Raw genomic sequence first — 14,882 nt, 5'->3', positions numbered from 1 at the left:
AGGATATGAGTGGTTGTCCAGCGGGTCTCCAGATGAGGCAAAGCCCACAGGTACAGACTCACTAGGCAAGGACCAGCACAGACCACTGCTGGGACTCTACGGCCTGCACACTCTCTTCTCTCTCATAATATTGATGATTCTCCTGGCAGCTTGTAGTGTCCCTTTGTCAGTCACACGTGGACAGATGTGATCCTGGAAACCCCATTTTTATTGAATATTTTCCTGTAAAGTTCTTCGGGAGCTGATGCTTCTCAGGTTTCTTGTCTGGGGATGCCAGCGGTCACTCCAGACCTTGGGAGCTGTCCCGATTCAGTGCTGACAAGATTAGAAGCAATTCACCCCTATTTCTATAAATATACTTTGTTAAGGTTTGAACGGTGTTGCTGTTCTTGAAAATGTGTGCCTATGTTTATCACCTTATAGTTTTGTAAAGACAGAAAGTACCTGGCTCAATATTTGGCCAAGTTAGCAAAATAAGTGTTTCCAGTTTAAAAGATGTTTTGATATAAAAGTAGGCGGGGATCCATATTTATTTTTGCTGGAGGTTAACATCAGAGGGTGGGGAATGCATGTTTGTTAGTATGGAAAAACATGCTTGTGGGGGCTGGAGAGATGGCTCAGAGGTTAAGAGCACTGACTGCTCTTCTAGAGGTCTTGAGTTCAATTCCCAGCAACCACATGGTGGCTCACACCCATCTGTAATGAGATCTGGTGCCCTCTTCTGGCCTGCAGGCATACATGGAGGCTGAACAATGTGTACATAATAAATAAATAAATTTTTAAAAAAGAAAAAAGAAAAGAAAAACATGCTTGTTTTTGAAGTATAAATAAAGATGACTTGAGCTATTTGGGGACGGCCACTTGTGTGAAACTCATCAGGTTGGTAGTCAGACAATTCATTTCTTCATGTCAGTGCTTTCCCCTTCCCCATCTTAGGACCTGAATCCAGGCTGGGCTGGTGGGGGCTGCAGCACCCATCTATTATATCCTCCATGCCTGACAGGCCTGACTGTGTCAGTCCCCCCTCCCCCATAAAAGAAAAGATCTACAAAAGTAGCTGTTAGGCCTCAGGCTGTCCAAATATCCAGAAATGAGCTAAAACCAGACTATAGGAAGATTTCTGGCAGTTAAATAAAAACCAGCATTCTTTGGAAACTTGCAAAACTGGTTCCCATCTGCCTGTGGTGTCTATCAGCATAACAAAGCCCATGCTGCCCTGCAGGCTCCCTCACTATCAAACTTACCTGTTACACACACTTTAGAGACCACACTAGCTAGCCCTCCTCCACCTCACACTACCCCCAGATCCTTAGGTTGCAGTCTTCCCACCTCCTAGCTCCTCATTCTCCTTACAGCTCACTAGTCTCCACTGTTCCCGCACTTCCTTACTCTCTTATTCCTTCAACCCCACTATGCCCTACTCTCCATGTCCTGCTATCCTGCTGGCTGTCTCCCCTATTCTCTCTCACTTCCCCAGCCCTGGACATGTCCAGTCTACTTCTTTCTCTCTCTGTCTGCTCTGGACTCTTTCAGATGCCTCTGGCCGTTCTGTCTCATATCTACAATAAAAACCTTAACCATATCACAGAGCGGTTATATTGGCAGTTTCTTTACTGCATCCCTCACATACAGGAGGCCGCTTCCAGGATGGCCCCAGTGACCCTTTCCTGGTGTGCAACCTCTTCCTACAGTAAAGAGTGTCTGCTTAGTCCTCCTGCACTGAAAAAAGTGGGTTTTATATAACCAATAAAATACCGTAGAAATGTAACTTTTTAATCTGTTTTTTTTTAATTATTATTTGTTTTTATTTCATGTGCGTTGGTGTTTTTGTCTGTATGAGGGTATCAGATCCGGAGTTCCAGACAGTTGTGGCCTGCCATGTGGGTGCTGAGAATTGAACCTGGGTCCTCTGGGACAGCAGCCAGTGCTCTTACCACTGAGCCATCTCCCCAGCCCCCAAAATGTAACTTTTAAGCTTGGCCATAAAAGACTTTGTGATTTCCACTCTGCTCTCTCAAAGATCACTTGTCCTGAGGAAAGTTAGTGGCCACACTGCAAGGATACACAAGCTTCCCCACACGTCAAAGAACTGATTGAGAGCCAGCACTGACTTCCCGGGAATTCAGTTTGAATTCTCAAAGTGTTGAGAATTGACACTTTGTAGAGGGCACTTTCAGCTCTAGTCAGGAATCGGAGGAACTCAGGCTGCATGAGACAGATCCTGGGTTCCATTCCTAGACACGCAAAGGTGCAAATACTCATATTTGCACCTAGTTGATATCTGACTACAAGCCTCCAGAAACCATGCCTAGCTCTCCAAATTGCAGTCCACAACACTGGTAGGATATGATACATTTGGGATGATTAATTCCACTATAATGTCCAAAAGTATCTTTTCCACCATAATAAATTATTGTGTTACAGAGAAGCCTAATTCTATTTTTCTGTATTTGTTTCTCAGTAGCGATGACACACTTCCTAGGAAACTGAGTTACCAGCCATGAGCCACCCGAACCCCCCCCCCCCCGGGGCCCCATCTAGGTGATTCCAAACCAGTCAGCTGGTTTCAGTTTTCCCCTCTTAAGCAATCCCAGGTGGGATGGAGTCAGTTTTCAAATCTGCTGGGGCCCGGCCAGCCTCTCCAGGGAAAAGCAGAGAGCAGAAAAGCAGGCAACCATTTATATGACATACTTTATTTCCAATCTACAACCATTAAAAACACTTTGTAAGTTTACACTGTACAGTTGTCATGTCTGAAATAAGACACAGGGCGAGGAAAGCTGGTGGACTATGGTCCTCCTATCACCCAATCCATCGCAGCAAGGAGCCTTTAAAGGCAGAAAGGCAGATGGGGATAGCAGAAGAGGAGGAGTAGGGAGAGAAGGGGGAGGAAGGGAGAATAGTGGAAGAGAGAGGTGGATAGTTGGCCCAAAGATGCCCTTGGTCCTTCCCTCCTGAGGGGTCCCCCAGGGCCCACGACTGCAGGACCATCCCCAGGAAACCAGGCTGAGCAGGAAGGGGCTTCACAGTATTGGCCAGGTGGGGGAGGGGAGCCAGGATGAGGAAAGGCAGTTTCTAAGCTCTTTCCCAGATGCTGGGTTTTGGAATTGGTTTTTGGCTCTGTTACAGGTCTCCCTGGGATTGGGAGGATAAGGAGGCGTGGTGTGGGAGTGCTGATGGGGACAGGGCTTGGGATTCTCTTCTTGCAGCAAGTGTCCTTCCCTTGGGCAATGGTGAGGATCCTGAGGGAAAAGTGAAAAGGGTCCTTTTTGCCTCCTGCCTCTGGGGACTCCCTCATCCCCCTGTTTGTCTGCTGGGACCATGTAGGCAGATTTCCACAAAATCCAAATTAGAGGGGGATGGTGAGCTGGGCTGAAATGGAGCAAGGGGGGTAAAAGGGAAAACTGCAGGGCCATCGCCCCATTCCAGATTCCAAAAATAGGAGACGCCACAGTGATGTTTTAATCGGGGACAGAGGCCCTGGAATCTACAAGTCTGGTTGACTAGTTGTTTTCCACTGTTCTTAGCCCAGGCCAGGCCCAGGTACTGCCCAAGCCGAGCTGACAGCTCATCTAGACCAACAACCTCATCGTTGTTGGCAAACTTGTCTACATCAGAATGACCCGGAGGCTCTTTCAAACCCTAACTTCCTAAGCCTGCTTCCATGGATCTTGGACAGGGCCAACAATCTGCACTTCTGTCACCTTTCCTGGTAATGCTCTACTGCTGGGACAGAGTTTGAGAGACACTAGTCCTCAGAAGTACCCCCAGTTGCCTTGGCAACCTGGCACACCTGTGGCAAGTTGTGTTGGCAAGGCCCAGCTGTAGAGGTACCAAGAGGTCTAGACAGATGCTGGGCAAAAGGTGGTGGGTGAGCCCCCCTGTGCAGAGAAGTAAAATAAGGCACAGAGAATCAAAGGCAGAGCCAAGAGAAGAGTCAGGGGTGCCAGGGCTCAGGGGATCCAAAAACACAAAGGATGTTTGAAGCCTATAGGGTCATCCTGGTGTTCTGGGAGAACCATAAAACCGGGACGCTCAAACTTGGGTTTCCAAGATTGCTAGCTGAGGTCTCTCTTCCCAGAGGTGGCATAGGTGGCTTTGGATGTGGTGTGACAAGGACTCCAGACTCTGACTGCCTCCGTCCTTCTACGATATCAGAGGAAACCAAAGATTCTTTCCTTAGGTCCAGGGAGCAAGTGAAGGCAAGAAGGAGGGAACAGGGTCAGTGGGGCAGACAAAGGGATGCGAAGGCTCCCAGGAGGGTGAGGAAGGAAAGTGGTCAGATGGCAGAGGAGCCCTGAGCAGGGACTGTGGCCCAGTATCATGTCCTCAGTCCCCTTTCATGGGTCTGTGGATTCTGCAAACTGTGAATGCTGTTGCTTCAGGTGGGTGAGGTTCTGCCAACATGAGCTGATCTGGAGGAGGTGAAGGGCGGGGGAGAACAGACGGGATGGACAGAGAGATAAAACCAAAGAGAAGTCAAATTTCCCCTGCTTCATACCAAGGTCACCAAGAGTGGGCAGGGCAGAGAAGACCCAAAGGTGAACACTGGGTCTATGTCCACCACAGACCCTCCCAGTGGGAGGTGATGCAGCTGTACTGGGAGAAGCAGGGAAGACAGGAAGCAGAGAGCGGGAAGGACTGCGGGTGTTCTAGGCTGGGAGGTTGCTGGTGTGGGATGAGTCTGATGAGAAGGGCTGGAAGAGATGGCGTTGCATGACGCAGAGAACAAAGGGATCCCTCTAGGGAGAGAAAAATACAAAACAAACACAAGACTGGATAATTCCAGATCTGAGAGCAAACCTTTGGAGATGGACAGACTGGTCATGATCCTCTCCTGATGGAGTGAGGGTATGAGTTTGTAGGGCTAGGGAGGAGATGGCCAAGGTCAGACAAAAGTCCACAGAGAAGAGGAAGAGTTTACCAGAGGCTATGGGAGGGCTGAGGACTGGTGTTGTAAAAATCCCAGGGTCCCAGAGAAGAAAACCTGGTCTTGGTTAGGACCACTTCATCTGGTGCAGAAACCAGCCAGGAAGTGGTGGCTGCAAGAGATGATAATATAGAGATGATCATATGGACAATGATAAAGGAGGGGGTGGGGGTGAGGGGGGAAGATGTGGATTCAGCCAAGACCTCAGAGCACGCTTCATGCACACTGTAGCGAATCTTCTGAAAGCCAGGAGCTCTGGGATGTGCTGGCAGCTACCTCCACCTCTGCCTTGCTGTGAGACCTTGGGCAAGCCACTCTCTTCTCCACATGTAAACCATGAAGGGGTGAGACACACTGGATAAATGCTGGATTCTGCCTACACAAGTACCTAAAACAGGACAGTGTGAAATGGAAGGGAATAGAGCAGAGGTCATTCAGCCCTGGGGCAAGGGTGGGAATTAATTATTGTCAATGGGTCAGTTATTAATTATTATGAGTAGGTGAAATTTCGGTTTGGGACCAAGAAAAAGTTCTGGAGCTAGTAGCAGTGACACAATCTTGTGAATGTACACGAAAGACACTAAGGCCTGGGGTTGTGGCAAATGCCAACAGAGATAGACACGAAGAACAGAAGTTCAAGTCATCCTTGGCTACACAGTGAGTTGGAGGCCAACTGATGATACAGGAGACCCTGTCTCAAAATAAAAATGTTTTTTAAAAAGCCTGTTAGGTGTTGAAGATGTAGCTCAGTGGTAAAGTGCTTCTCTCACATGCTGGGTCTCATTCCTAGCACGTACGTACACACACACACACACACACACACACACACACACTTAAAAGGACTACAGTAACATTTTAAAATGTGAACAGGATGACTGAGATTCTCTTGTGGTCCCTTCTACTTATTTATTTATTTATTTATTTATTTTAAAGATTTATTTATTGGTTATATGCAACACGTTTTCCTGCACAGCAGAAGAGGGCATCATATCTCATTACAGATGGCCGTGAGCCACCATGTGGTTGCCGGGAATTGAACTCAGGACCTTTGGAAAAGCAGTCAGTGCTCTTAACCTCTGAGCCATCTCTCCAGCCCCCCTTCTATTTATTTTAAGGCCAATGAGAGAAGGAGGTACACACCACACCAGAGCCAGGGCACCGAGCGCCTCGATGCCTCTGAGAGCGCTCGGTTTCACTTCAGATTTGATAGAATGCCAGCTTTCCTCAGGAGATGAACGGGCATGATGTATTTGGTCTTTGCTATAGCCACCACTCTGTAGCTGGGAAAGCTGAGGCATAGACTAGCTATATGATTTGGCCGAGGTCATTCAAGTTGGTGGCAGTTTATTATTATTATTATTATTTTTGGCAGTTTATTATTTTGTAAAACAGTCACCCAGAAAACAAGCTTTATCTTGGGCAAACCACAGCTCCTCAGTCCTCGAGGAAAGAGTTCACGCTCCCACACCAGTCTGTCTCTCAGAGCAAACATGCTTGCCTCACACGACAGATGGCTGGAAGTGATAAAAGCCTGATATGCTTCTCGTCTTACTGTGACCGCCAGGAAACTCAAGAATGAAATTTAAGGCTGTGGATGGTGGCACATGCCTATTGGTCATTAATTCATTAAACTTGGGAGGCAGAGACAGGAGAATTACCACAAGTTTAAGGTCCAAATAGCAATATCTAGATCTGCCAGGGATACACAGCAAAATCATGTCTGAAAACAAAAACAGACAAACAAAAAGCAGGAGGGGTAAGTATAATTTAAATTATGTAATTATGGGGATTATAGTGGGTAGATCGGGGAAAGATTTTCTTTTTCTTTTTTCCTATGCTGGGCAAGTGCTCTACTACTAATATACATGTCCCCAGTCCTCACCCTTTGATTTTCTCATTTTCTTTGTTTTCCGATACTAGGGAAAGAACCCAGGGCCTCACACATGCGAAGCAAGCATCTACCACTGAGCTACCCAGCACTTCCTAAAATCTTCATTTTGAGACAAGGCCTCAGAAAACTGCCCAGGCTGATCATGAACTCACTCTTTAGCCCAAGCAGCTTTGAACTTGATCCTCCTGCTTCAGCCTCCTGAGTAGCTGCGATGAAAGGGCTGTGCCGCCACCAGCCTCAACACTTCTAGCTTGGTTATTTCACAAAAGGTATGACTAAGGTGAAACACTGGTTTTGGTGCCCTTTGGAAATCCGTGGCAATTTACCCAAAGCTGAGTTTGGCTGAGACACCCTCGTCCCCAGTATCCCAGCTCAGTGCTCAGGGCTCTTGTCAAGGACCTAGCACCATGAGCACTGGCTCACCATGTATCAGCTGTGAATGGTTGGACCCGTGAGTGTAAACACCAGTCACTGGTGCATATGGATCTCCCAGAGAGCTAACCCCAAAGGTCCAGAGAGTTGCAAGTTTGGCAGTGGCAAATCTGGGATGCCCTGACCCTAGCCAGCGTCCCAGTGCGTTGTACAGAAAGCAGGAAGAGTTCCGCTGGAAGGCAGATATCTTCCTGGTTCCAGGTTCCAACATAGAACTGTAGTCGTTTTTCTCATTCACAGAATGAGAGCGCTAAGCCCTGGCTTGTCAAAAAGCCTCTTGAGAGCGGTCCTTGAGCAACGTGATGCATGCCTTTAATCCCAGCACTCAAGACAGAGGCAGGAGGGGGAAGGGTCTCTGGGCAAGAGGCAAAGCTGAGTGACTGACCTCTCCATGAACGATCCAAGGAGTGGCATAGTGGTGTCCAGAAGGTCAAGTTTTTTGAGTGCTTATTTTTGTCACCTGGAGGCCAGCTGGTAGATGAACATCCCTGGAGAGGCCAAGAGGTAGGGCCCAATTTGAGCTCCTAGAGAGCAAGCCTTGGTGGGCTAAGGACTGGGAGGAAGGCTACAGGGCAAAGGGAAATGGATTCTGAGGCCTTGTTCAGTCAGGGGATCTCAAGGGCTCTGAATTTCATTTCAAAACCCATCACCATTGCCTCCAAGATGGTCTAATTTGGTTTATCCCCAGGAAGATGTGAGACATAGATTAGCGTCAATCATGCAATTCACCCTCATGCCCCCAGGCAATCTGTGTCAACCCTGTGGGCCCAAGCCAGGCAATCTATTAGAGGACTGGGACTCCAAGGTTCCTTGGGACATTGGGAGAGGTAGGGGGAAGAAAGTAGAGGGCTGAAGGAAAAGGAGGAGAAAAATGGAGGTGAACAGAAAGAGGATGGATTAGGAGGAAGGGTGCTGCTCCTTCCCATGACCCCGGGCCTCCAGGGGAGTACCCCATGTAGGCCAGACAGTTTTCTGCTTTGGGAATGTTACAAGACATAAAAGGCATTTGAAGAAACAAACAAACTTAGAAATTACATTTCAAAAGAGTAGAGAGATTTACAAACCAACCCTTCCACCCCCCCAAAAGAAAACAGAACCAGTTACCAAGTAAAATGCTAAAGATCAAACCAAACCAATATTTACATGTAACATTTTCAACCCCATTGAGCCCTGTGTATGGAGGCTTCTATAGGGACAATGACAGGTAGCCTTGCACAGTGGCAAGCAAGAATTAGAAACAGGGACTGAAAACCAAGACTTGGAGCTTGCAACACCTGCTGGGGGCCATGAAGGCCAGGTGCTGAGACAGTGGGAATGCACGACAACCCAGATGGGACAGATGGTAAGGCTGAGTGGCCCCTAAGACCTGGGGTTCAGGTCTAGGGTGCTTTTCTTCAAGACTCCCTGGCTCTCAGCAGCTCTGGGAGGTGGCAGAAGGCCTCTGGTGGCTTGTGGCCTGGTGTGGTCCCCTCAGCTGGAGATAACCTTAGAGGGGCCTCTGACCTCTCGGAGGAGAGCAGTAGCATCCTGGAGGGACCTGGCCCATGGTCCACCGGCCTGCTGACTCTGCCCGTGCAAGTCATTAGGACACGAGGCAACAGCTGGTGTGAGGGACTGACCCTGATATACTGCCCATAGGGAATGGGGTCAAGGGGCTTTGGGTAACTGTTCCAGGTGTCCCTAAAGAGGTAGCCTGGAAACTGGTAGGCGGGAGAGCAGAGGCATCTCCCCGGTCCTTGAAGAAACTACCTCTGCAGTTGGCTCTCGGCCTTCCTGATGGGGAACTCTGCACAGAAGCAATCCACCCTCGGATGAGTCCGAATCCCCAGCCAGGAAGAGAAGGGCAGCACATCATTGGCACCAAGGGGAGGCAGGTGAGCTCCCTATATTGCAGTTCGGGTTACACTGGTGTGGCTCAGGCGACTCCTGGGAGTGTAGGAAGGACGGGTAGTAGAGCTGGGGCTAGAAGACGAGCCATGAGTGGCTATAAGGCTAAGAGAAGGGCTGGTGAACAGGTTGGCAGGCTGGTAGACACTCTTAGATCCATGTGCAAAGCTGCAATAGAGAACATTCTAGAAATCCATCCTGTTTTCCTGCGAGTTCTTATATGGAGCACGGAGGGGTCGCTGTGCTCGGGAACAGAGCTGCAGTCATCTACGTCTGACTTGTGAGAAAAGGTGCTGGAGGACTGGGAGGGATGCGAGGGATCATGAAGGATGTCTGCGGAGTGATGGCATCATTCTGGCCTACACCTTGTCTGAAGTATTCACAAGCTGGCCTGTAGCGGCCAGGCCGAGTACCGGGTGATGAGTAAATTGTAGCCATCCAAGACTAAATGGCCAGTGGTATTGGGGGAACAAGGTGCAGAGCCCCAGTTCAGCCAAGGGGCCCTTCTGACGAAACCAGGCCATCTGAGCCTGGTGCTGAGCTGCCTCAGCCACATGGGGACTCCATGGTGTCACAAGCCCCACGTTGTCCCAGTGGCAAGAATACCTCCAATAAATTACCTTAAGGGCTGGGGGGGGGGGGCAGTAAGTTAAATTATTAAAATAAATCACCTTAAATATTTATAGTATGAAAAATTCAAATAAACAATCTAGGCAAGAAATGTTTGTAGGCCCTTGTCTCGGGCTGTGTCCTGGGCCGATGGCCTCTTGGTGCTCTCTGGCCTGACCTGAACAGCAGAGTCTCTCCCAGGGAGCATTTCTGCCCTCTCCTTGATGCAGGATTGTGGCACTCATCCCTGCTACCAAGAAAGAGGCCCTAGGGAATCAAGGCAAGGCATGTAGGCTTTTACTTCTGAATCAGGTGTTGAGAGGGACCCTACCCATTTCTGTTTTCAAGGAGTCTGCTATGCAAGTTGGGCCTTCAAGCCACCTTGACAAGGGAGTCAGCTCTTCTGACCTCCAACTCGGAACCTGACACACTCTTACCTGCCCCCAGTTTTTGCTACGTGGAGGTACAGGCAGGGGGATCCAGGGCTCCAGGATTCCAAGTGGACTTGGTTCTGCTCTATCATATCCCCCTTCCCTGCTCCAAGAAGGCCCAGCAACCCCATCAGCAGAGCTGGGAGGAGGAACGATGAAGCGATGGTCACATTGCCCAGCCCAGCTCTTCCAAGAGCGTCAAGCTGGGCCCGAAGCAAAGCTCAATCTTCTCAGTGGCTTCTCCACATGAGGTCAGTAGGGTGTATCTCTGTGAGCCACATTCCTGGAGATTAGCCAGAAATGCCTCCTTTTCTGGATCCTAAGAAGTGATGTGGATGGTGCCAGGCCTCCTTTTAGGATCCAGAGATGACTTGTGGCATTCTTCAGGTGCTTGGGAAGCCCAGTCCTGATCACCCAGGTTGGTCTTTTCTCCTAGTCACTGCCTTCCCCTGGAAATCAGAGGTCACCTCCCAGCAGTCAGTGGGACACCCTGCTTTACCTTGAAAAGCTCTTCTCTGGCAGTGGCATAGCTGCTGTTCCTCCCAGGCAGAGCGAGGCTGAGGACGTGACCCCTTGCCTCATCTCCAGGGTCTAGGCTGCTTGAGGCGGGGAGCTTGGCTGCCCTGTGACTCACTGGGGGGCTGCCCTCTCCTCCCCGCCCCAGCCTGACTCTGAAGGATGCAGCCTGCACTTGGAAGGAGAGTGTCGGATAGTGTTGCGGGATGGCCGGACGAAGCAGGAGGTCAGAGACTGGGCACTACAGTCACAAACAGCATCCTGGAAAGAGACAGGGAGGAGGTCAGGAGCAGCCCCAGGCACTGGCTGCAGCCACCCAGGAGCTGGGACTCAGCCATGTCTCACACTGCTTCCCAGAGGCTGCAACCCTGTTCTAGACCAATTTTTAACATGTTACTTCCTACTAAGGCAACAATAGATCCTCATTCTAATAAAATCTAGAAGGCAGAGAAGAAAGCAGACATTATCCATGGTTCTACACATACATACATTGACCAGCCTCATCCCCAAAGTTCTTATTTTTGCATTTGCAAAGTACAAACCCTTCTCTGCCACTGTGAATGCCTAGGTTTCTTTTGGTTTGTTTTGCTGTCATTTTCACTGTGTTTGGGCATTTTGCTTGCACGTGTGTTTGTGCACCACATATATACAGTGCCCACAGAGTCCAGAAGATCTCCTGGAAACTGGAGTTATACACTGCTGTGAGCCACTATGTGAATGCTGGGAATCAGACCCTGGGTCCCCAGGAAAAGCAGTCAGTGCTCTTAACTGCTGAACATCTCTCTGGTCCCTGGGTCTCTGTTTTAATGGCTCGTTTATACTCTACTGAATGGAATTCACCCTCCCACCCACCAACCCCATCATTAGAGATGGAACCTAGGGCCTTTAGCAGGCCAGGCAGGTGCTCGACCACTCAGTGACATCCTTGGCTCCAATTTACTTTTCTGTTTGCTTCTTTGTGACAGTCACACAATGAAGCTCCAACGGCTTGAATTCATTATGTAGTCCAGGCTGGCCTCAACTTGTGGTGTTTTTGTCTCAGATATTCAAGTACTGGAATTATGGGCATGTGCTCTCACATCTGGTAAATGCTTTCCTCTTCCCCGGGGAGTACTGGGGATTTCCCAATCCATTTTTGAGCATATTTAGTTAGATCCTTTCTTTCTTTCTTGTTTTCTTGTTGTTTGGATTTTTTGTTTGTTTGTTTGTTTTGAGACAACAAGGTTTCTCTGTGTAGCTCTGGCTGTTGACCAGGCTAGCCTCCAACTCAAAGATCCACCTGCCTCTGCTTCCCCAGTGCTGGGATTAAAGGTGTGCACCACCATGCCAGGCTCATTCATTCTTGTAATTACCAGAACATAGAAATGCTCAAAAGCACTGCTGCTGAACCTGATTTTTCTGTTCCCTTCTGGCTCTGCACTTACTAGGCAAGTGACACACCTATGAGCCTTTATCTCCTTCTCTCTGCAGCAAAAGCAGGTTGTGTTTCTCAGTGCTGTGAGGGTCAAGTCAAACACAGCATGTAAGTGGTACGGCACAGTACCCGCTACACACCCGACATGGCTAAACAACACATTCCCTTTTCCTTTCTTTCTCTTTGGAAGTGTTGGGAATTGAACTCAGGGCTTCCTGTGTGCTAGGCAAGTGGTTCTACCATCAAACCATACTCTAGTCCTCTACTGTTGCTGCTTTCTTTAAAAAAAAAAAAATGATATGTTTATTTATATGTGTCTGAATGTTTTGCCTTCTGTATGTAAATGCACCATGTGTGTGCAGTGTCCAGAGGCCAGAAGAGGGCATAGCATCTCCTGGAACTGGAGTTATAGGCATTTGTGAGTACTGAGAACTGAACCCAGTTCCTCTGCAAGAGCAGTAAATGCTCTTAAGTGCTGGGCCAGCTCCTGGCCCCACACTGTTTTCTTACTGTGTTGGTTTTATGGACACGATGTTGCTGTTGTTTTGCTTTTTGAGACAAAGTCTCACTATGTAGGTCTGACTGGTCTAGAACTTGCCATGTAGATCAGGTTGGTCTCTGATAGAAACCTTACTGTCTCTGCCTCCAAAATGCTAGGATTAAAAGTGTGTGCCAGCCACCACTTTTAGTTTGTGATGGCTCATTCTATATATCAATGTAACTAAGCCACAGAGCCCTTGGACACCACGTCCAACATTCTTCTGGGCATTGATGTAAGGCTAGCACAAAGGGATGACTCTCCCCAGAGTAAGCGAACTCTTCATGGTTGACAACCTGTAGACTGAGGACACCAGATTTTTTTCCCTGCTTCCACTTTTTATTAATTTTAAAAACATTTATTCATTTATTTTGCATTGTGGGCTATACGTATATGCATCCATGCAGTGGTACTCTTTTCTTATTCGACCTTGTGAGCTTCAGGTATCAAACCTAGATCAGTGTGCTTGGTGGCAAGCACTTTTTGCTGGTCCCTTTTCCCACCTTTGGACTTAAATTGAAACAAGGGCACTTCCTGGCCACGAGGCTGCTCACCTTCAGAACCGGTTAAAGTATTAACTGTCCTTGTTTTCAGGCCTTGAGACTCAGAGCAGAACTAAATCATTGGCCAGACCCTATGCTAGACCCTTAAATAAAGACTCATTCATTCTCATCTTCCTCCTCATTCTCCTCCCCCCACTCCCTCCTTCCTTCTTTCCTCTCTTGAATGTTCTAGGACTAAACCCAGGGCCTCACACATTACTGACTTAGGTTGTACAACTGAGCTAGACCCTAATCTAGACAACCTCTTCTAGAAGACTATTTGGCGATACATCAAATGCCTTATTTGAATTAAAAAGAATTTTTAAATATTCTTTTATCCTATTTCTGAAGCTCAAACTTAAAGAAACAAGACATTCAATACAGCATTCTTTATCACGGGGTGAACTGGAAACCACCTAAACACAGAAATGGAGAAATGGACCTGTTGGGTCAGTCACAATCCCATCCCACCCATGGCCTTCTCCAGCCCTCACTGGGTAGGTACACCGTGGGACTGCCCCATCTACAGCTGAACCAAACCACGGGGTACATTTCATCCAGGTTAAGCCAATCAATTTCTTTCTCCTAAAACTACAGAACTGGGACGGAGGGATTTGAGTCAACGTCTCTTAGGTGCTTGAATTGGAAGATATAGAACCAGAGCAGCAACGATCTACCTGATCCTTAGGCAAATGCAGAGAGAGAGGGAGAGAGAGAGAGCTGGGGAGATGGCTTAGCAGTTAAGAACACTTGCTGTTCATGCAGAGGACCAGGATTTGAATCCCAGAACCGACATCAGGTGCTCACAGGTACCTAGAACTCCAGTTTCAGGGGGGCTGACATTGTCTGGCCTCTGTAGGCACCTTCACACACATGATGTAAAAGGACTCAAGTGGATTCACATATAGACACATAAATATAAAATAAATAAATCTTAAAAGAAAAAAAAAAACCCAGGAGACTGACTGGTTACGTGCACTGGCTGCTCTTCCAGAGGACCCAGCACCCATATGGCAGTTAACAACTGTCTGTAACTCTAGCTCCAGGGGATCTGACACTTTTACACAGGCATACATGCAGGCCAAACATCAATGGCAAACAATAAAAATAAAATATTAAAAAAGAAACAGAAAGAAAGAGAGGAGCAACAGAAGAAATCAGAGTTCAAGCAATAAAAGAGGGAAGTGCTGCGGAGTTCACCAGACCCACTTCAAGGGTCCAGGAGACTCTACGATCCTGCAGAAGCCACTCCTTCCCCATCTCCAACACAAATGTAGACACATTCCTTTACTAAATTTCACTTCAAACAATCCCTAACACAACAAAATTGGTATCAGGAGTGGGGTATGCAGCAAGACATTCTCAGAGGACTTAGACATGGAGTCTTGCTGGAGTGGGGGAAGGGGCGGCTGGTGAATGGGGTATAACCAGACTCCTAAGAATAGGGGTGGATAAAGCGCCGATCTGGAGCTTTTCGAAGCTTTTTTTCCTGGCATTTATCCTCTTGTTACAGCAATCTTAAGCTACCAAGGCACACACAGAATGCTAACTTAGAAGCCCAGCAAGCCACTCCGTAGGCACATCTCCTCTGGAGGTGTGCCGCAGATCTCTGCAGCATGGTGGTAAAGCAAATGGTTATGCATGTCCACCCATCTCTTGGCACAAGACCTGTGTTATTCACGTCAGGTATGT

At 48.2% G+C, this 14,882-nt stretch overlaps 1 protein-coding gene across 2 annotated transcripts in view; it reads right to left on the bottom strand.

Moving 5' to 3' along the window:
* Positions 1-2,673: 2,673 nt before the first annotated feature.
* Positions 2,674-14,882, bottom strand: part of Mtcl2 (microtubule crosslinking factor 2) — a 67,464-nt gene continuing 55,255 nt past the window's right edge. For both annotated transcript variants that reach the window (XM_085697128.2, XM_085697129.2), the window contains one exon: positions 2,674-10,957. In XM_085697128.2, coding sequence (XP_085553254.2) covers positions 10,811-10,957 — 147 coding nt within the window. In that variant the 3' untranslated portion in view covers positions 2,674-10,810. The remainder of the gene's footprint in view (positions 10,958-14,882) is intronic.

Source organism: Myodes glareolus, chromosome 10 (assembly GCF_982192425.1).
Source record: "Myodes glareolus chromosome 10, mMyoGla1.1, whole genome shotgun sequence".
Lineage (NCBI taxonomy): Eukaryota > Metazoa > Chordata > Mammalia > Rodentia > Cricetidae > Myodes > Myodes glareolus.
The sequence above is the reverse complement of the archived record's forward strand: the minus strand, read 5'-3'. Positions and strand labels throughout refer to the sequence as shown.